Source organism: Hippocampus bargibanti, linkage group LG15 (genome assembly GCF_051943395.1).
Source record: "Hippocampus bargibanti isolate YZ-2025 linkage group LG15, ASM5194339v1, whole genome shotgun sequence".
Lineage (NCBI taxonomy): Eukaryota > Metazoa > Chordata > Actinopteri > Syngnathiformes > Syngnathidae > Hippocampus > Hippocampus bargibanti.
The window spans coordinates 152,853-173,894 of NC_142748.1; the positions used below are offsets into that span (position 1 = coordinate 152,853).

The 21,042-nt window shown below is 43.2% G+C and overlaps 1 protein-coding gene across 1 annotated transcript in view; it reads right to left on the reverse strand.

Annotated features, from left to right (window-relative positions):
• The window catches only part of llgl2 (LLGL scribble cell polarity complex component 2), a 45,198-nt gene that overhangs the window by 12,532 nt on the left and 11,624 nt on the right, over nucleotides 1-21,042 (reverse strand). Inside the window, exons 2-17 of the mRNA XM_089015429.1 lie at nucleotides 18,838-18,950; nucleotides 18,366-18,463; nucleotides 17,941-18,022; nucleotides 17,659-17,774; nucleotides 16,806-16,964; nucleotides 15,019-15,181; nucleotides 14,805-14,934; nucleotides 14,655-14,709; nucleotides 14,286-14,440; nucleotides 12,079-12,290; nucleotides 9,308-9,375; nucleotides 9,057-9,210; nucleotides 7,998-8,102; nucleotides 2,037-2,132; nucleotides 1,247-1,443; nucleotides 928-1,075 (exon numbers count right to left, since the gene is read on the reverse strand). Coding sequence (XP_088871555.1) covers nucleotides 928-1,075; nucleotides 1,247-1,443; nucleotides 2,037-2,132; nucleotides 7,998-8,102; nucleotides 9,057-9,210; nucleotides 9,308-9,375; nucleotides 12,079-12,290; nucleotides 14,286-14,440; nucleotides 14,655-14,709; nucleotides 14,805-14,934; nucleotides 15,019-15,181; nucleotides 16,806-16,964; nucleotides 17,659-17,774; nucleotides 17,941-18,022; nucleotides 18,366-18,463; nucleotides 18,838-18,912 — 2,013 coding nt within the window. The 5' untranslated portion in view covers nucleotides 18,913-18,950. The remainder of the gene's footprint in view (nucleotides 1-927; nucleotides 1,076-1,246; nucleotides 1,444-2,036; nucleotides 2,133-7,997; nucleotides 8,103-9,056; nucleotides 9,211-9,307; nucleotides 9,376-12,078; nucleotides 12,291-14,285; nucleotides 14,441-14,654; nucleotides 14,710-14,804; nucleotides 14,935-15,018; nucleotides 15,182-16,805; nucleotides 16,965-17,658; nucleotides 17,775-17,940; nucleotides 18,023-18,365; nucleotides 18,464-18,837; nucleotides 18,951-21,042) is intronic.

Here is a 21,042-nt window from a genome sequence, read left to right on the forward strand (position 1 = left end):
TTTGTTTCGTTTTTTTTACTTCAAGATGGCACCACGAGGCTGGCTGGCTGCCGATACAACAGCTCCTGTATTTGTTTTTTTACTTTTGCCTTTCCTTTCCTCTTGCTTGGTTCTTGGTTTCACTCCTGGTGCTTTCTACTAACGTTGTGACTGACTGCTTTATTTCCTGTATATGATACCTGTCCATGTTAAGCGCTTTGTTGCAGCTCCAGCTGTTGTTCAACCACTATATCAATCAATATGTATTGTATTGAATTGTATTACTTTCATAACTCTGCTGCTGTGAAATGTAAATTTCTCCATTGCGAGACTAATAATCGTTAGCAGGGCTCCTGCAAACTATGCACATCAACTTGCTCGAACTTCATTAACTTACTGTGTTCACAAAGTTAATGCCTCTCATTCATCCTTTTACAGAAAATAATAGATATGGGAGACTGCTCCCTTCAAACCCCCGCGCAAAAAAAAAAAACAATGTTTGGATGTTTTCTATTTGATGATTGGACATGTTTACGTCAATGTAGAGCACATCTCAAAATGCAACACAAAAATCATCACGTAACAGTGGGAGACATAAAATAAAATGGACTCCTAAATAATTTAAAGGATATGTTAATTGCACGTGTTTAATTTTTTGTAGAAAATGTACATTTTTTGTGTAATATATTTTAGAGATCCAATATGTGAAATTATTATTTTGACCTTTAAAAAACCCAAATCGATCAGCACTTTGGATGGGGCTTTGTTGGAAAAAAATCATATTCAAATAAACATTCTTTTCTTTCATTATCTAACATATTTACAAATATGTAAAATGAACCATAACAAGATGCATTGTAGTATATGTCAATTACTCTTATCAACATAAGAATATTGAAGCAAAAAAAACAAAACCTTTTCAATAGGTGTACTTGTTATTTACACTACCTTGGCAGCATTGTTCATGTGATGCTTCCGTAGTGAGACTCTGCTGTGTCTGATTCGTCTGAAGGACTGGCGCAGTGATTTTTTAATACTTTTCACCCTAGACAGAGGACCTTCCATGGCCAACTGGTCACTAGGGTTGAGAGTGCATCTAGAGAAAAAGCATTTTGCCCACATTTAATAGAAACGGACAGATTAAGAGACAAATGCTATTCTGTAAAGGTAAACAATTGATACTTGGATTTTTATTCTCAGCACCCATCATTTTTATGAGATTGGCTTTATAAAGCAACATGTTTGAGTTCCCAAAGTGTCTCCTTACTTGATAAAGACATTACTTTTCTGTAGATAATCAAATAATCCAAATCCATGGCTCGTGCCGTAAGCAATCAGCTTCCAGTCTGAGTGAAGACAAAGAGCGGTGACCACAGCAGGAGGCTGACACTGCACAACAGTGAAGGGCTGGAAACCTGCCTCAAAATGGACTGGCTCCTCTCGAACATCTAAACGTGCGTGCCCCTAAAAACAACAACAACAACATTATGTGTGTGACGTCGGTTGTCCTTTAAATTCTTTCATATACACTGCCAGCACGCTGCGTTATCCAGACCGCTCCAAATCTCAGAGCATTGCTCAAACGACATAGTCTAAAAAAAGCAGTTGCTGTCAATGTAGAACTCAAGGTCATGACATGGCTGCAACAAGTGGCATCCCAATTTGCCACTTCCAGATACCTCTGGATCATTTGGATCAGGACATTTTTTGGGATCCCAAATAATTTGAAAAATAGCAGACCACAACAAGGAAAAAGTCTACTTGAAATAGACAGTAAATAGGAATCAATATTTTCGATGTCTGCCAGCTATCTTATAAAAGGGTCAAGAAGCGACGAGGAAAATAAGGGATTGGGTCTTTGTCTGCTCACTGGCCAGTTGCAGCTGCATGGAAATTGATGGATTTTATTTTGTCTTTAAAGAGAATTAAGATACAACCCTCTATTGTTATGATGTAAATTAAAAATGTCTGAGCAATTTAAGATGTCTAGCATCTGTATGTACTGGTCAAACAGGTATAGGTCCAGTTTTGCCTGTTGTTACCATATTGTTGATTACCTTCCAGCGGAAACCTTCTTGGCCTTGCAGCAAATCCACAACTTTTGCTTCTACGGTATGTTCTGCTGCCTCATCATTGAGCTCGAGCACAAGAATCTGCAAAGAGAATGACCACATATAACAACAGTTTATTGGATAGCAATGGAGATGTTTCTAAATTCAAAGAACTTGGTAGAAAGCAGCCGACATTTCACCTGATACCTATTTTGCCCCCTTCGGGTAATTGGAGCTGATTGGTTAGCTACTGAGCTAACCAACCTCATCCGGCCCTTTAGCCGAAGTTTGCCCACTATTGAGTGGACAACCTTCGGCTAAAGGGCCGGATGAGGCCCATTGGTTCCGGCCCGCTAAAGGTTGGTACGCGGTCGAGGTTCGATGTGAATAATTGCTTTCATTTGGACTTGTAATCACGGGCATTTTAACGCCAAGTGCCGCAGTTACTTCAAATTGCAGAGCACAGTGATGGATTAGATTAGATTAGCCTTTATTAGTCATATTCATCTCATGATAGGATAGAAAAAAACAAGATATTCTAAGCATGGTAAAAATGTCAGTAGACTGAGATGTACAGTGAGACCTTGGATTACGAACTTAATTGGTTCCCAGACAGAGTGGGGAAAAAATGTTCCCATAGGAAACCATTAAAATGAGAATAATCCGTTCCCATGTCTCCATAAAATATAATTTTCAACTAAATAAGCCTTAAAACTACACACAACATGCCTTATTCTATGTGTAACAAATGTGCTATTGTATTGTAAAGAAAGAAATACACTGCACAGTATAATAAAGTCACTTTATTTACATATGTGATGGTCGTTGATGGCTCTTAATTGACACCTGTTGCTTTCTGACTTGCAAAGTCTTACAAAACTGAGGCATCGCATTATCATTCATCATGTTGATGGGCCCACCACCCATGGGAGGGACCAGAGGGGTCGGGTGCATTGTGAGCTGGGCAGCAGCCAAAGGCGGGGACCCTGGCGGTCCGACCCTCGACTGCAGAAGCTAGCTCTTGGGACGTGGAATGTCAACTCTCTTACAGGGAAGGAGCCCGAGCTGGTGCACGAGGTTGAAAAGTTCCGACTAGACATAGTTGGGCTTGCCTCCACACACAGCCTGGGTTCCGGTACCAGCCCTCTCGAAAGGGGTTGGACTCTCTTCCACTCTGGAGTTGCCCACGGTGAGAGGCGTAGAGCAGGTGTCGGCATACTTATTACCCCCCGACTCGCTGGAGAGCGCTCCCCCTGGGGACTCCCTTGTTCTTCTGGGCGATTTCAATGCTCATGTGGGCAATGACAGTGTGACCTGGAGGGGCGTGATTGGGAGGAACGGCCCCCCCGATCAGAACAGGAGTGGTGTTTTGTTATCGGACTTCTGTGGTCGACACGGATTGTCATTAACAAACACTTTATTCAAACATAAGGGTGTCCATATGTGCATGTGGCACCAGGACACCCTTGGCCGCAGTTCGCTGATTGACTTTATAGTTGTGTCATCGGATTTGCGGCCTCATGTTTTGGAGACGAGAGTGAAGAGAGGGGCGGAGCTGTCAACTGATCACCACCTGGTGGTGAGTAGGCCCCGTTGGTGGGGGAAGATGCCAGTCCGACCTGGAAGACCCAAACGTGTTGTGAGGGTTTGTTGGGAACGTCTGGCAGAATCCCCTGTAAGAAGGAGTTTCGCCTCCCACCTCCGGCAGGACTATACACATGTCCCGCGGGAGGTGGGGGACATTGAGTCCGAATGGACCATGTTCCGTACCTCCCTTGCTGAGGCGGCAAATCAGAGTTGTGGCCGTAAGGTGGTTGGTGCCTGTCGTGGCGGCAACCCCCGTACTCGCTGGTGGACTCCAGTAGTAAGGGATGCCGTAAAGCTGAAGAAGGAGTCCTATCGGGCCTATATAACCTGTGGGACTCCTGAGACAGCTGACAGGTATCGATTAGCCAAGCGGAATGCAGCCTCGGTGGTCGCCGGGCAAGGGAAGAGTTCGGTGAGGCCACGGAAGCCGACTTCCGGACCGCTTCGAGGAAATTCTGGTCCACCATCCGGCGTCTCGGGAGAGGAAAGCAGTGCACCACTAACACTGTGTACAGTGAGAGTGGGGCGCTGCTCACCTCGACTCGAGACGTCGTGAACCGGTGGTCAGGGTACTTCGAAGACCTCCTCAACTCCACCAACACGCCTTCCTTGGAGGAAGCAGTGTCTGGGGACTCCGAGGTGGGCTCTCCGATCCTTGTGACTGAAGTCACCGAGGTGGTTAAAAAGCTCCTCGGTGGAAAGGCCCCGGGGGTGGATGAGATCCGACCGGAGTTCCTAAAGGCTCTGGATGTTGTGGGGCTGTCCTGGCTGACACGCCTCTGCAACATTGCGTGGTCATCGGGGAGAGTGCCTCTGGATTGGCAGACCGGGGTGGTGGTCCCCTTTTTTAAAAAGGGGGACTGGAGGGTGTGTTCCAACTACAGAGGGGTCACACTCCTCAGCCTCCCTGGAAAGGTCTATTCAGGGGTTCTAGAGGGGCGGGTCCGTCGGAAAGTCAAGCCTCAGATTGAGGAGGAACAGTGTGGTTTTCGTCCCGGCCGCGGAACAGTGGACCAGCTCTACACCCTTAGCAGGGTCCTCGAGGGTGCATGGGAATTCGCCCAACGAGTCTATATGTGCTTTGTGGATTTGGAGAAAGCGTTTGACCGTGTCCCTCGTCGAGTTCTGTGGGGGGTGCTTCGGGAAAATGGGGTACAGGAGCGCCTGATACAGGCCGTTCGGTCCCTATACGACCGATGTCAGAGTCTGGTTCGCATTGCCGACAGTAAGTCGGAATGGTTTCCAGTGAGGGTTGGGCTCCGCCAAGGTTGCCCTTTGTCACCGATTCTGTTCATAAACTTTATGGACAGAATTTCTAGGCGTAGCCGAAGCGTTGAAGGTTTCCGTTTTGGTGGCCTCAGTATAGCATCTCTGCTTTTTGCAGATGATGTTGTACTGTTGGGGCCTTCAAGTGGAGCTCTCCAACTCTCGCTGGAGCGTTTCGCAGCCGAATGTGAAGCGGCTGGGATGAGAATCAGCACCTCCAAATCTGAGACAATGGTTCTCAGTCAGAAAAGGGTGGAGTGCCCTCTCCGGGTCGGGGAGGAGATTTTGCCTCAAGTGGAGGAGTTTAAGTATCTGGGTGTCTTGTTCACGAATGAGGGTGAAAGGGAGCGAGAGGTCGACAGGCGGATCGGTGCGGCGTCTGCTGTGATGCGGACTTTGTACCGATCTGTCGTGGTGAAGAAGGAGCTGAGCCACAAAGCAAAGCTCTCAATCTACCGGTCGATCTACGTCCCAACCCTCATCTATGGTCACGAGCTATGGGTTGTGTCCAAAAGAACGAGATCCCGGATGCAAGCGGCCGAAATGAGCTTTGTCCGTCGGGTGTCCGGGCTCTCTCTTCGAGATAAGGTGAGAAGCTCGGTCATCCGGGAGGGGCTCAAAGTCGAGCCGCTTCTCCTCCACATCGAGAGGAGCCAGATGAGGTGGCTCTGGCATCTGATTAGGATGCCCCCGGGACGCCTCCCTCGTGAGGTGTTCCGAGCATGCCCCACTGGCAGGAGATCCCGGGGACGACCCAGAACACGCTGGAGAGACTATGTCAGTGGCTGGGGAGAGGGAAGTCTGGGCTTTCATACTGAAGCTGCTGCCCCCGCGACCCGACCCCGGATAAGCGGCAGAAGATGGATGGATGTTGGTGATTCTCATAGCCTTTTCTGGGTGGAACTGTTCAATAAAAGCCTGTACATCAACTCTTGAATGGCCTGCTTCTGCTTGTCTTCTTGAAGGCAAATCAAATCATCTGTGTTGAGGACCTCATTATGGTCAGCAACAAGCTCCTCGATGTCATCTGCATCCACTTCGAGTCCATTAGGTGCTGGCAGAGATTTTAGTACAACAAAAGGCGCGAGTCCGATGATTCCACGGACCCGGAATAAAACGCGTCAAAAGAAGGCGGGCGGGAGCGATCCGTCCAGCCTGTCAAGCTAGGCAAAATAAAATGGCACACTCGCGATCCCGGAAAGCAACAAACTTACGCGATCGTGGCAAACAATCACCTCGGGCAAAGCAAACTCTTGGACTTGCCAGCACAAGACACAGCGAGGCGTCGTAATCATGTCACTGTTGAGGTGACAGCGACTCGTTGAAATGTCCCAGTATTGGTGATTAGGGGATAAACACGCACACCTCGTTCGTGTTTCTCAATGATCTCCTTCTTCTCCTCTACTGTAATTTTGTTTTGTGTCTTCTTTTTGTGTCTCCCCAGCTGTTGTCAACTCGCACGTGACAATTTCAGTGTCATTAGTCACATGAAAGCATCGACTAAATAACGCCTTTGTGTCAAGCTTTTTGCGAAGGATGGTAGCAAGTGGGGACAGAAAGTTACTCTCAGGGAAGTGACACACAGCGTGGGAGATGTGTCAGGCTGAGATTCACATGACAGCCGCGGTGCGCACACGTGACGCCACAAACGCACACCTCGTTCATGTTTCTCAATGATCTCCTTCTTCTCCTCGACTGTAATTTTGTTTTGTTTCTTCTTCGGCTGAACACGAGCCTGTGGTGTGATCTTTTTCGGTCCCATAACGGCAAAAGTATCGTTGAAGATGATCGAAGTGCGCACTCATAGAAAGGGGGTGTGGAAAGGTCCGCCGGCTGGGACGCTGTTCGGTCGTGTGATTTTGTGTTCTTCCGCCGAAGATTACTCCGCCAGCCGTGGTGGGGGTGTGTATCGTGAAAAGTAGTGCTTAATCCGAGGTTTAATTTTCATAAATGTAACGTTCGTAAACCAAAAAGTTCGTAAGGCAAGGTGTTTGTTAACCGAGGCTCCACTGTATACTGTAAATGTGCAAACCCGTTTAATAAAAAAACTATACATAGTGCACGTATCAAGAAAGGTATATTGATATATGTAGCTGTCATCTTGGATTTCCAAGAAGCGGGAGACGAAAAAAGGCAGAGAGTAATGAAAACTTTTTCAAAGTCTATGAGACTTTGAAAAACTAGGAAGCAATTCTTGCTCGGTCCAATTCTGGCAAATTCCAATGCTCAGAGTGAATAGCTTACTTTGTTGCTTTTGTCGTCACACATGTATTGTTAACATACAGTGATACCTTGGCTTACGAACTTAATTGGTTCCCTGACAGAGTGGGTAAGGAGGAGCCTGATTGATGGGACATTTTAACCTTGCAGTCTACACTGCCTTTGAACTATCAAAGTTGGAACGAGTCCAAATTTTATTGTTTTCTCTCCATTTTCTCACTGTCGTCTGCCTGTCTCTTTAATGTTTAACCCCCCCAACTGCTGCGTTCTTGACCAATCACGTTGCTTTAACCGAAGACTGGGGGCGGGGAATAGAGGATTAAAAACAAGTCGGCTGCCATTTTCTTGTTCGGAGAACGGGCTCGTTCGCGAACGACATGTTACTCATTGTGGCCTTCCGTGTGTATCCCGAAAAAGAGATACATTTTCACAAATTTAACATTCGTCAACCGAAAAGTTCGTAAGCCAAGGAGCTTGTAAACCGAGGTATCACTGTACTTGTTAACATACTGTAGTTGTTTCACCGTTCTCGTTTAAAAAAAAAAGTGTGTTAATATTTTCGGGACATTGTTCTGTCGGTGTTTGGTATGGACTGTAAATATATGCAGTTTTTGTGCTTGTGCTGACTGCCTGCCAAATTTTAGAAATCAATATGCCCCCGCCCCGAGCCCACCTCTGGGTGCGCTCCTCCACATCAAAGTGCAGAAAATAAATTAATATTATATAGAACGACAGCCCACAATCAATAAAAGCCACAGACCAATGGAGCTAAAAAATAAATAAAATAAATAAATAAGCATTTTCATTTTTGTCAGTGTATCTCCAAAGATCACTGCAGCACTTGAATTCCTCTTACCATGTCGTGATTTACAGAGTTTACCAATCCAAGCTTACCTGTCCAGCTGTTCCTGCCACAGCAAGATAACCACTGTATTTACAAAGGTGGATCTTTTGGATGCCAAGCCTTGGATCATCACTGTAGGGGTCAAAGCAGCCGACCTTGACAGCAAAAATGTAACAATTTAGACATCGGTATGAACGTGACTATGCTATTGGAGATTAAGTACAGTCTGTCTGTTTTTATTTAGATTTGTTGTTTATATTGAAAGATGATGATGCTTTTATTCACATTTATATTGTATTCATTTTGAAGTATTATAATTTATTTCACTTATATTTCATTCATTTACTCACATTTAATCAAGCTTCAATTTGTGCATTCATCAGTGTCCAAGCTTTAAATCATTGGAGTCAGATAGTTTCATACTAGTCGACTGGAAATGTCCACTGTTTGTTTGACCCTCATCACACAACGGTGAGCCTTATGCTTTCTCAACAGCTGCATGAAATTAATCTTGTTGAACACAGTGAAAAATGGCAGCTGATAAAAACCCTGGAAAGAGTGAAAAACAACCACTGATAGGAAGATTATGACTTACGGAGAAACAAAACCTTGCTCTTTGCCGCGAAAGACAACTCCTGATGAGAAAATTCTCACAAACGCGGGAAAGGACGGACTTTACTTTGATGATGTGCATTGTATTCATTAATATTCATGATTGTTCGTCTTGAATACTGGGGGTTGATGTCTTCTCATGGTGCCTCGTTGAAACAATAGATTGTCGCCATAAGGACCCGAGAGACCCAAATGCATCTGTGTTAGATTTAATCTTAGGGAAATAAAACTGAGTGAATTGCAAGTACGGCATCCCGGTCATCTCATCTGAATACTGGTATATTTAATATTTGATAGAGTAGATCTTGCTACCTCTTAAAGCTGTTTTATCTCTCCTCCGTATTTCAGTCTGAACATGAAGTATTTGGGTAAGTGTGATCTTCGGGGAGAATTGAAATATAACTAATAAAAGATTTTTTATCTTTTAAAAAAATACCCAAATCACTTCAAGATTCGGGTACAATGAATGGAATGAAGTCATGCCTTTCGACACGTACCTTTCTAAAAGGGGGCCAATCTCCTTCAGCACTTTGATGCAAGTTGTCATTGGGGTCAGTGTCTGTGTGAAAGACTCCAGCCGTGCTCAATTTGTACATGGGATACAGACAGACTCCTGAGGCATTCCATAAGCGCACGGTTCCATCCTCATGCCTAAACATAAAAGGCGTTAAGAATTCAAGTGGATTTTGTTTTCAGAATTAAATATGGTTCACAAAAAAAAAAAAAAAGTAGTGAGAGGTGACCTGACCCTGTGAGCAAAAGATCTCTCTGTGGCGGATCAGGGGCAAAGTTCTTTCCTCCGGTTATTGGCCATGGCTGAATGGAAATAACGTAGTGCTTTAGAGTCACTTAATATATTTCAAATCATGTAATTGCTAATCATTATTTATGTTTAAATATCCTATTCATGCATAATCAGACAGTTTCTTTTTGTTGGTGGTACGCTTTGCCCATGTTGTCGTTTATCTTTATTTGTACAGACGCTCCGAATCATGGTACATACAAACATTTTTACAGGTACAGTATGTCAAATAATGTTCAGACAGACTAAGTTAGATTTTGGATTGCGTGCCTTTTTCCGTCCGAGCTCGTTTGCGATTGGCTGCATACTGTGCTTCGCGCACACTCACGCAATCACACACGTTGGAGGTTTACACAACGGACATCAAGGCTGACCAATCAGCTCCCGGCTATGCTGAAGCGTTGCCAACAATTTCAGGCCCCGATCCACAGAGCACACTTACGATTGGCTGCGTAAAGTATGTGGGCGGGGAGAAAATCCCTTTTCCCAGTTGACGAGCCAGGAGAATGCGATGCACAACAAACAGTAATGGCTGCTGGCATGTAATTCAGACATTCTCCACTTCATGTTCACATTTTTGACCACCCTTTATTCTCCTCTGGCCATGGTATGTATTCAATCAACCTCATTAGTCCTACTTTGTGAAGCTCCACGAAAGTGGAGCTTCGCCCGACTCATCAGATAGCAGTCCACAATCCGCAGATATTTGAGTGTACACTGTTGTTAAGCTATGGCCAAAAGTTACTGTACCCTCCTGTGGTTTTCGGGTCCCGAGATTGCCCCAAAAACACCAAAAATTATTTATTTTATGACTTTTTCTAGATTACTATCGAAAAGCGGCAATTTCGTTTTTATTCCAATTTCCAATGAAACTGTAAAAAAGGTACAAAGATGGTCTTCAGGTCAAAATGACCAGTGAGGCAAATCGAGTTGAAATTAAGGTCATAAAGTTTTTTACACACCACAGAATGTTTCAATACAATTAGTTCGTCTGTGTAAGCTCTCAGTCGTACAGGAGTGGTCCATCGATGAGAAGGTTTCTTCAGCCGTCATCTGTACAAATTTGAAGGTTTCGGACGTTTCGCGAACTGAACTGAACCGTTCGCTGACGAAGTCTCTTGGATAGGAGGTGAAACGTCCGAAACCTTCAAATTTGTACAGATGACGGCTGAAGAAACCTTCTCATCAATACAATTAGTTGTACACATGAACAAGAGTAGTAGACATAAACCAGACAAGATTGGTGTCAGAGCTCCATGTGAAAGGAGCCCTAATTCTCTGTGTGCTGATGCCGTGGTTGTATATTATGACATTGAAGAGGCGATAGAACTGATTTTTTTCTGATATCCAGCAAGTGATGACTGATTCAGGAGAGGAAGAGTACAATGTATCAGAAGAAAATGAGGAGGAATACAACCCCGAGTATAATCAATCATCTTCAGGACCCTCACTCTACCTACATTCTACTTGTTTGTCACACCAACAATAGAAACATAATCCTGAGATGACAAATCAGAAAGGTTTTCTCAAATATGGAGAAAGCTGGAAAAAGGGGGATGAGACCGACCTGCAGGCCGACTTAGGGCTATGAGTCTGAGCAGGTGATCCGGAGATAGATCAATCCGATCTGATACATGAGAAGACCAAGAGGAGGGTGTTACTGGAAAAGCTAGGAAAGACAGTTGTAACTCCACTCATTGAAAGAAGGAAGCATGCCCTCCACACAGAAGCCTGAGTAGCAGAAGAGAAAGCTATTCATCGTGTAGGAGCTCCTCAGAAAACTGAGGATCCAGTTCTGCCCTCAAAAGAAGGACTGTAAAACACATACTGCATGTGTAAGAAATATATACACAAAGGCTATGCACTTACATACATCGCTACATCTGCAATTATTTGAATGGGTGAACGTTTTTCATATTTTGGTCTTGTAATAATGTATAGTTGTGTATTGTTCTAAATTGTTCATTGGAGGGGGAAAAGTAATCATCCAAAAAACCCTTTTGCACAAATGTTTCCTTTTCTTAAGCTATACAAATACAAGTGAGGAGGGAGAAGTACAGTATATCGCATATTGTGGTGATGGACGAGTTGTTTCTTTGAGAAAAATTACAGTTTGTGTTGAAAGAAAATCAATGGAGCTGCTTATGTAGGACGTTTACTAAATACGGGTGTGTGCAGAAAATGAGGACAACAGGAGGGTTAATATGACTCCATCAGTTCAGCGTGCACTCCGCCAGATACCCTAAAACAGCTGGGATAGACTGCGAGCCACCAACTCTCAAACACATTGGAATTTGACATACCAAGTGTCTCAGAAATCGCATTCGACCTGAATGTTCAGCAGCTGCCAAGAACTGTCAAACATGTTTGACAACATACTGCTTTCTAAAAAAAAAGCTACTCGCGTCTTCTAAATATGTTATGTCAGCTTGCTGCTCTTCTCAGCAAGAAAAGTTGATCAATTGCGTTGAGAGACCTGCTAAAAACACTATCCGCCCATGGGCAAACATTTGAAAAGGTAGGGAACAGTGCATTCTCATAACAGTTGCAAACGTTCTCTAGATGTTAATCAGACATTCAGGTATTGTTTTATGTAAAAAAAAATCCTTGCAACAATAAGACAAAATAAAAGTTGGCAAATGCCAAAGCTGACATTGGTGCCAAACAGTAATGGCCTGCTGGACGGAAAGGAACAGTATCAGTGTGAAACGGACTACCTTTTTCGAGTAATTCATCTTTTGTAGTTCTCCGGCAGCGATAATTCTCTCCCACAGTTTGAGCGGGATGGCGGAGACATGATGTGAGCAGGTGATTGCTGAACTGTGTAGTGGAACCAGGTAAGGTGTCTGAATGACTGGCCACCCCTCTGACTTGAGGTCAATCACCACCAACTCCTCTTCAACCAAGACCACTAATGCGCAGGGATCCCCTGGCGAAGACAAGTGATAATGGGAAATTTATGCAATTAATTTGACTGCAAAAAAAAAATATGTTTCAATACATTACACCGTTCAAAACCCTCATTTTAAAAGTATTAAATTATTGTTTTTCAGTGATAAGTCTTCTACAGCTCGGACTCTTGTTTCAAATGCCACATTTGACCCCTCCCAAGTATTGATACATCGGACTTGGACATTATCAACATTCTCATCCACACCTTTCCGACACCTCAGCTTTGTGGACCAGAGATTATTAGAAGTACAGTAGCAAGTTCTAAGCGGAGGCTCAGAGGGGATAGAGCCTTTTTTGTTCCCGACTTTTTGGTCTCTCCTTCTGCAATGACCTCCAACTGAACATTCGGCAAGTCCCCTCGCTGCCCATATTTAAAACTCACCTTAAAACCAAGTTGTATTCTTTGGCATTTGTCTCAGCATGATTAAGACTTGATCTTAATTTTATTGTTTGGTGCTTTCTACCATTTTTGAAAACAAGTACTAGCTAAATACAGTTGAGTTGATTCAACGCTCAGGAGCAAAACAGTCTCCGTCCTGATCATGCACAGTACAGTGGGACCTTGGCTTACAAACTTAATTCGTTCCCAGACAGAGTGTGTAAGGCGAAAAGTGTGTATCCCAAAAATTCATTTCCTATACGAAACCATTAAAATGAGAATAATCCATTTCCCAGGTCCCCATAAAACATAATGTTCTACTTTATAATTTTCTAAGCCTTAAAAGTACACAAAATATACCTTATTTTATGTATAATAAATGTGCTATAGTGTTATGATGTCTGTGTAAGCTCTCAGTCGTACAGGAGTGGTCCATCGATGAGAAGGTTTCTTCAGCCTTCATCTGTACTTTTTGAAGGTGTCGGACGTTCCCTGTGGGGCCACAGGGGGTGGCCCTCTGCTCCCCCCTACCTGAGAGTAGGGACCTATCATAGCTGTGTCCGGCCGGACATTAGGGATATATAAATAGGACCGATACGACCAGTCAGACTTTAGTTCGCTGACGAAGCGCCTCTTGGATAGGAGGCCAAACGTCCGACACCTTCAAAAAGTACTGATGACGGCTGAAGAAACCTTCTCATCGATATAGTGTTATGATTAAAGAAATAAACTGTACAGTACAATAAAGTCATTTTATTTACCTTTGTGATGGCTTGATGGAATGGAGTGTTCGGTTTCCTCAGCATTAAACACTTGATGAGGAACGTAGCCTTCTTCTTTCACCATCTTGAGGAATGATCCCTTGTAGGTGCTTTCTCTGTGATAATTGCATCTAGTTCTTTATCAATTGTGATCTGTTTAGCTGGGTTGATAGCTTTTTTTCATCATGTGTACGGATGGCTTCTGCGGGTTATTTGTGGAGGCTGATTGATGCGATATTTTAACCTTCCAGTCTACACTCTGCTTTAGAGCTATCAAAGTTGAAATGGGTCCAAATTTCACTGTTTTCTATCCATTTTCTCACTATTTCACTTTTCTTTGTTTTCTGTCATCTACCTTTCGTGTGTGCGTTTTCTCACTCTCACTCTGTCTGCCTGTCTCTTTAGTGTTTAATCCCCCGCCCCACTGCTGGGTTCTTGACCAATCACGTGGCTTTAACCGAAGACACCCTTTTGTTTTTGGGAGAACGGCCTCAATCTCTCTCCGTCTGTCACCCCATCCCGCACTGCTGCTTTCTTGACCAATCAGGTGGCTTTAACCGAAGACTGGGGGCGGGGAATATAGGACAAAAACAGTGGCCACCATTTTCTTGTTAGGAGAACGGGCTCGTTTGCGAACGACACAACACTCATTGTGGCGCTCCGTGTGTATCCCGATAAATAGTTTGTATGCCAAGGCAAAATTTTCAAAAATGTCATGTTCGTAAACCGAAAAGTTTGTAAGCCAAGGGGTTCGTAAACCGAGGTTTCGCTGTATGTCAATGTTCAAAATAGTGGAAATTATGAAATTGAGTGTTTCAACACTCCTACTGACCAGTGTGAAGCGGTCCCTCTTTGATGAGAAAGAAGTCAATGATCCTTGAAGTGAAGTCCAAAGCAACGTGAGTTTTATTGTGGATGATAGTAATGCAGTGCCGGTCCCCAAAGCTTGCCCTGGGCATGCCGCCACTGAAGAAGAGGAATGGCGCCCTATAAAAACCAACAGTTGTCAAGAATAATTACACAGATTGATAAGAATAACTTTCACCGTGAACACATTTGCCTTGTCCTTGTCCTTATGATGGACCGACTGGCCAACTTTATGGGATGATGAACACATTTTAACATGCTAATTTTTTTCAAACATAAACATACAAACACACGTGTAAAATGCATGAGCAAATTAAAACCCAAAATAAAATACCCTTTCTTTGTAGGCAGCTGAATTATTTTAGAAATGGCTTTGCAAGGGAAATGTCCTAAAGAGAGAAAAGAATGGAAGTTATTCATCCCCATCCAGTTGGATGGTTTTCTCATCCATCAGTATCGGAAAAGGGGCTTGCAGAATGCTTACCATAAGGAATGTCTAACTTCTCCACCTCATTTCCATCTCCCTCACCAAACAGCCAACGACAATAGCTACCATCACTGTGGGAACTAAGAATGTATCCTCTATCTTCTGTCCAACACAGACTCTCCAGTTGCTGTGGTGCGTGGACAAAAAAACACATCACATTTATGTAGTGAACGAATAAATCATTGAGCATTCTGTCCATTTGTATGTTTACCTGAGCAGCCGGAAAGTGCTGGATTGCGCACCGTTTCTGAAGATCCCAAATGACAATAAGACCTCGTCCATAACCAAGAGCGACATGATTGGGGTCAGCTGGGTTCTCCACTAACGCTTCAACATGTCCTAAACTTCTTTGCGCTATGCAATCATCCGGCACGCTAAAAGAGATGAAGGCACGTTTCAAGTAGGGCAATAACATCACAATCTAACTTCCACCATTCTAGATAAAGGGATATTATTATTTTTGCTTCGCATTGTCCAAAATGTGTTCATTTCAGAAAGTATAGTTTATAGGGGCCAAGCACCTCACCTGACATCACTTTCAGCATGTTATTTGGTGCACATCTATCTAGTTGTTACAATATAGTGGAACCTCTACTTATGAACGTGTCAATAACACTTTTAAGTTACAAAACACCTCAACATTAAAATATTAATTTCTGTGAAAAGTATAGATCGGGCATGGACAACTTCTCGGAGTTTTGAGTTTCCCGAACGCAACATACCAACGCTGACGCGTCTGGCTGCCGCTGCTCACTCGCAGGACTAGCGGACGTGTACATTTTGAGAATGACATCTCTCATCCACTGGTGTACAGACATTTTGATACTTTCACCTAGAAGTGCTTCAAACAACAAAGTGTTTGCCACAAAAGTGGTTACGATTGCTTGCCTGTTCGAAAAGCACTTAAGTTACAGCTGGAGCTGTTGTGAATGTGCTAAAAAAAGATACATTAGTGTCCAGAACATGGACACAATGTTGACACTATTTGGCGGTTTTCGACCATTACATGCAAGGCACTATTTATTGCATATGACAGTGTTTGAAATAACGTCTGCCCGGATGCCCGAGGCGTGTAACTTTTACGCCGGGCGTACAACTTCCAGAATCTCTCTGCCCGGATGGCAGACAACTTTTTCCAGGAAAAAAATAAAAATAAAAAATAATCAAAAGTTTGCTTTGTTCCAATGTAGAAATATTGGTTCGGTTTGACATTTCAGAATTTCAGCTCGTTGGACAATTTTTAATTTCGGTTCATTTGGCAATTGGCATACTCGGCAGCCAATCAGAAGCCTGCATCGAATGACTTTGTGCTTCCGGGTGCATTTGCATATCTTTTATTTCAAAAATAGACGCACAGAGAAGACAAGAAAAATGGATAAATGGTTAGGAATCAAGCCAAAACCTCAGCACCAGAAGAGAGACTCAAAAGAAGCTAACAAAATTGATGACGCTCCAAAACGTAAACGTACATTGAGAGCATCATGGAAAGAGGAGTTTACGTGGCTTGCAGCTGACGACGCAACGCAAATATTGCACTGTGCAACCTGCCGGGAAGTGTATGGACAAACGACAACTGGAGCAAAATCAGCAGCAAAGGATATTGACGACAAATTCAGAATCAGAATCAGAATACCTTTATTCGTCCCACAATGGGGAAATTTGCAGTCCACAGCAGCAATTGAAAAGGGAGCATTTGCGGTAGGTACATCAATGACTTAATTTTAAAGTGTTGTTCTGTTATATATTGTGATTATCAATCCTTAATACTTTGCAACAATGTTTTGTTTTGTTTTTGCGATTAGTCATCTTATTGTGTTTCAAGTTGTGAAAAATGGGGCAGGCAACTTTATGGCCGGGCAGGCAACTTTTCAGAGTTGTCTGCCCTGGTGTGCGCTACCTTTTTGTCGTGAGTTTCAGACACTGCATATGAGCAAACCCTGAACTTCGAACATGATTATTTTTGTCAAGAAAGAACTTTGTAGCTCTATATTTTCTCACCTGTTGGTAACTTCTGCAAGACTGATGTTCCTCTCTTCAAGTTCTCTGAAGCCAGGCACCTGAACTATAAAGACATGCCCCCCCTCAGTTCCCAAGAGCAACAGCTCTCCAGAAGAGTGGGCCAAAACCGCGGTCACCCTGGTCACACTCGGCGGGGCGCTAAATAGGAGAGATTAAAGACAGTTCACACTAAATGATGTCACATTATGATGCAAATTGTCTCAAAGTGCACTAAATGTGTCATTCATTTCAAACAAGTAGTCTTTCTGCCTTCCACATTAATTAAACATAAAATGCCGATCATAACAACACTCAATTTAAAAAAAAACTTCATGATAATTTACCTCAACAAGTAATTGAACCGTTTTGTACAAATTACCTGAAAACATTGCAAAAGTAGAAATATAGTAAATAACTTTGTTATAAGAGAACATTACCTTGTAGGATATTATTTCAGTAAAAGCTTTAAATGTGTGGAGTTTGCATGTTCTCCCCGGGTTATTTTTGGTTCTGTAATGCCATTTGTATTTCTATGTTTCCAATCAATTTTTGTGACTAATTCCCATGGCTTGGTTACAGCTCCAGCGGTTGTGAAGACTTTATAAATATAAAGCAGTACTGTATTGCATTGTATTCCCTTCAGCAGAGCTCCATCTAGCCGATGCAGAGCGCAACCGCAGCCATCATTGTAGATATTTTATGCATCTTATAATGCTTTTTCTATGAAACGTGAACCGTTTTATATAGACTCTTCATTAAGGGTGCGCTTTATAAACCAAACCTCCTCATAGTGCAGAAAATCAAATCAGTCATCAACAAATTGTACGCTGTGGACGTGTATTTTTTATTTTACCCAGGTGGACCAGTGAGACTGAAGCGTCCTATCTCTAGAAGCTCTGAAAGTCCTGTGTGGGCTCTCAAAGACCACATGTGCAAGCTGTTGTCGTCTAGCAGAGTCACCAGTTCAATCTAAACAAAATGCAGTGCATCACATACATCCCACTATAAAATCACGATTTGACCATTTCATGTACAACAAACAATATTGCAAACAATAAACAGTTATAATCTTTTATATCCTAAAAAACGGTGATAGCGTGATAAAACTTGGAGAATGTGTTTGAGATATGTGTACCTGGTGGGGGAGAAAATGCACTTGGGTGACAGCAGCATTTTCATCATGTAGACCCATGAACTCCACACCTGGAGCTCCATACCTGATCTTAGGTTATGGAAACACGAGACCACAATCAAATCAAATAATCACGACGGCAAGTGTCAAAATGACCACAACCTATGAATACAACCACCATTTTGATCATTTTCCTTTTGTAAGACAAGGAACTGCAATGTGTTTTTGTTATACGGTACATTTATGGGATTGGGAACAGATCCTGATGCGAGAAATGTATCTCAAATGTATTTAGTCATGCTGCACATTTCCTCATTGTCAAACTAACAAAAGTTTTCAACTGACAACTTAGAAGCACGAAAGCAATCCAGAGACATTGCTGACACGATTACATTTTCAGGAGAAAGGGTATTTAAAACAAAGGATGCAATTTGATGGCTCCTGAACGGGTACCGATGGCCAGTAGCTGCAGAGAAGGACTGTAGCCCAGAGCACTGGGCTGGTGAGGGAAGCCATGCTCCACAGTCTAGAGACAAGAGAAAAGCAATTGTCAAAATCTGACAATAAAATAGCAGTTGAAGTCAGTTTTCAGAGTTCAAGGAGGTGTTGCGTCACACGCGTGTATGATTTTGAAGTGCGCCTTTCAACCCTTTCATGTCTTTCAATTCCTTGATCTCCTTGATATGCCTCTCACCCTGACGCATAGCACACGCTTGAAAATTGTATAAAAGGAGCTGTCGCGGGACAGAGAGATTGGGGCGAACCACGGGGCAGAATCATTTCAGACTCATCTCAGACTCACGCCCGGCTCTTCGTAGGTGCCACTTTGGGGTTGTTGTTTAGCACAATGCAAGTAGCTCGTACCTACTGGTCAATTTGTGGGAGCGCATTGTCACTTGCCTTGTTGAACTGGAAGAGTTCCTGTTTGAGTCTCTCTCTCTGCGACTCCTGGCCATGTCGTCTGAACCTTTTCATCCTGAATATAGTATGGAGCCCTCAGCCCCACCTATACACTGTTAAAAGGAGAAAAAGAAGAATATTCCCGTTATTTTGTCCTTCACATTCTATACATACATAGAAGCATGCAATCAGATGACAGGTACATTTCTTAAAATTGAGATTATTTTGCACAATGACATTTTCAACGCAGACAGAGGCCATGTTTGTTCATTGAGTTTGTTCATGTCGTGTTCAAGTTTTCAATAGGATGAAGGTCTGCAGATTAAGATGGCTATGGCTGGAACTTAATGATGTTTCTGGTCGATGTACACCTTGGTTCTTACATAAGCAGCGGGGTACTAGATCAGCGGATGTGGGACTCCCTGTCCCGTAGCAACATAGCACAGTGGTTGAGAAAACGCCTGGCATCCAAAACCTTCTAATTATGGGCTTAGACAATCAGCTGTCACTGCCCTGTGGCAAAAGCGCACTGACGCTCAGCCCTTTCCGGCACTATCTTGCAAGCAAACCATTTACATAGCAGCAGAGTCAAACCAGCGAAACAACTCAAATGTTCAGGAACAGGTTTTCAAACAGGATGTGGTCATAAAACTGCTTTAACCTAATAGTAATAATAATCATCACTGAAACTCAGATGGTATCAGGCAAAAAAAAAAAAAAACACATGCTCAGTTTGAAAAATTCGGGATAACTAGAGTCGACTTGATGTTTAAAGGTAAAATCACAAGTTCTGTCATTTCTATTATTTACGGATAACAAAAGTGCAACTAATCCACTGTGGAATTCACATGAGTAAAGAGCCAGTGTAAATTGGCATAATAAAAACTAAAATAATCAGTCCACTGTACAAAATAAAAGTAGTATTTTTTGGACTGTAGTCTGGGAGGTCATGGCAATCATATCTCCCAATGCAATTACCCATTTCCTGTAATCTGTCTCTGGGAGAGTTGGATGGAAAAAAAGTGAAAATAATTACGCCCGTGATTGCTAACTTTGACTTAGAGACAGACAAATAAAGGTGAATGTCTTCTAAAATTAGACATTTATTTTTCCAAGTTACAATTACTTTTACTTAATCACCTTGCAAGCGCAAAGGCCCATTTGTCATTGCTGTAACTTGTCCTTCCCAGGGTTTGCAAATGTGACCAAATAGTATATATCTCTTGTATATATCTCATAGTTAGCCGCAAGAGGTGGTGTTTGCGAGAGGTCGGGAAACTATGGCTCTCAAGCCATATATGGCTCTTTTGATGATTGCATCTGGCTCGCAGATAAAACTAAATATCCTCGCTTTTTCGCTGTTCATTTCCTGTTTGGGCTGCAGTTGGGTGAAAGGGCAATTTTGATTGGATGATACTGACCTAGGTGGCCGTTTATGTCGAAACAGGTAAACACCCGCTTTTGAATAAGCCTGACGAGTAAAAAAGATGACGAGTATTGTACACTTCTGGGTGAATGGACCTAAGGATTCGCCTTTCTGGAGGGAAGAGGTTCTGCCGTGATTCTAATTTGCAATGAAACAATATCACCAATGAAACAGTCGAACGTCAGTGACAAGCCCCATGCTACGTTCGCATCAATATACTTTGGCGAGAGACAGCAAAAAGTAAGCGTTCAAGCTAATGAACAGTGTGTGGGCTAGCTAGCAGTATCTTCCCATTCTGGACCGGGCAAGTTGACTCTCATTCCGATAGTTTGGCAGGATTATTACCAATAATGAGGAATGGAAAACCATTCATATCAATGGTGAGTATTATCACAGAATTATTTTGTTAAAATCACACACACACCCACGCTCGCATACACACATAAAAAAATATACAGGTAACATCCGACTTACGACCGGATTCAATTCCGACCAAACGGTCGTAAGTCGGAATCCATTCAAAATGTTGAATAGAGACTCGCTGCTGATGACTGCTGAAATGACTTACAAACGATCCGATTCGGACAACACGGGGGCAGGCGGACGTGAGTCTGGGTCACCGGTGTTCGACCTGTTGCCCTCTCCTCAGCCTTACCATGAGCTCCGCGCCAACCCACGGCCCAACCCTGCGGCGCTGACGCGCCTGACCCGCCACTTCGCCACGACGCAGAACGAATTGTCTCAAGGAAGTGGCGGTGCCCGGCGCGATCCCACCGCCG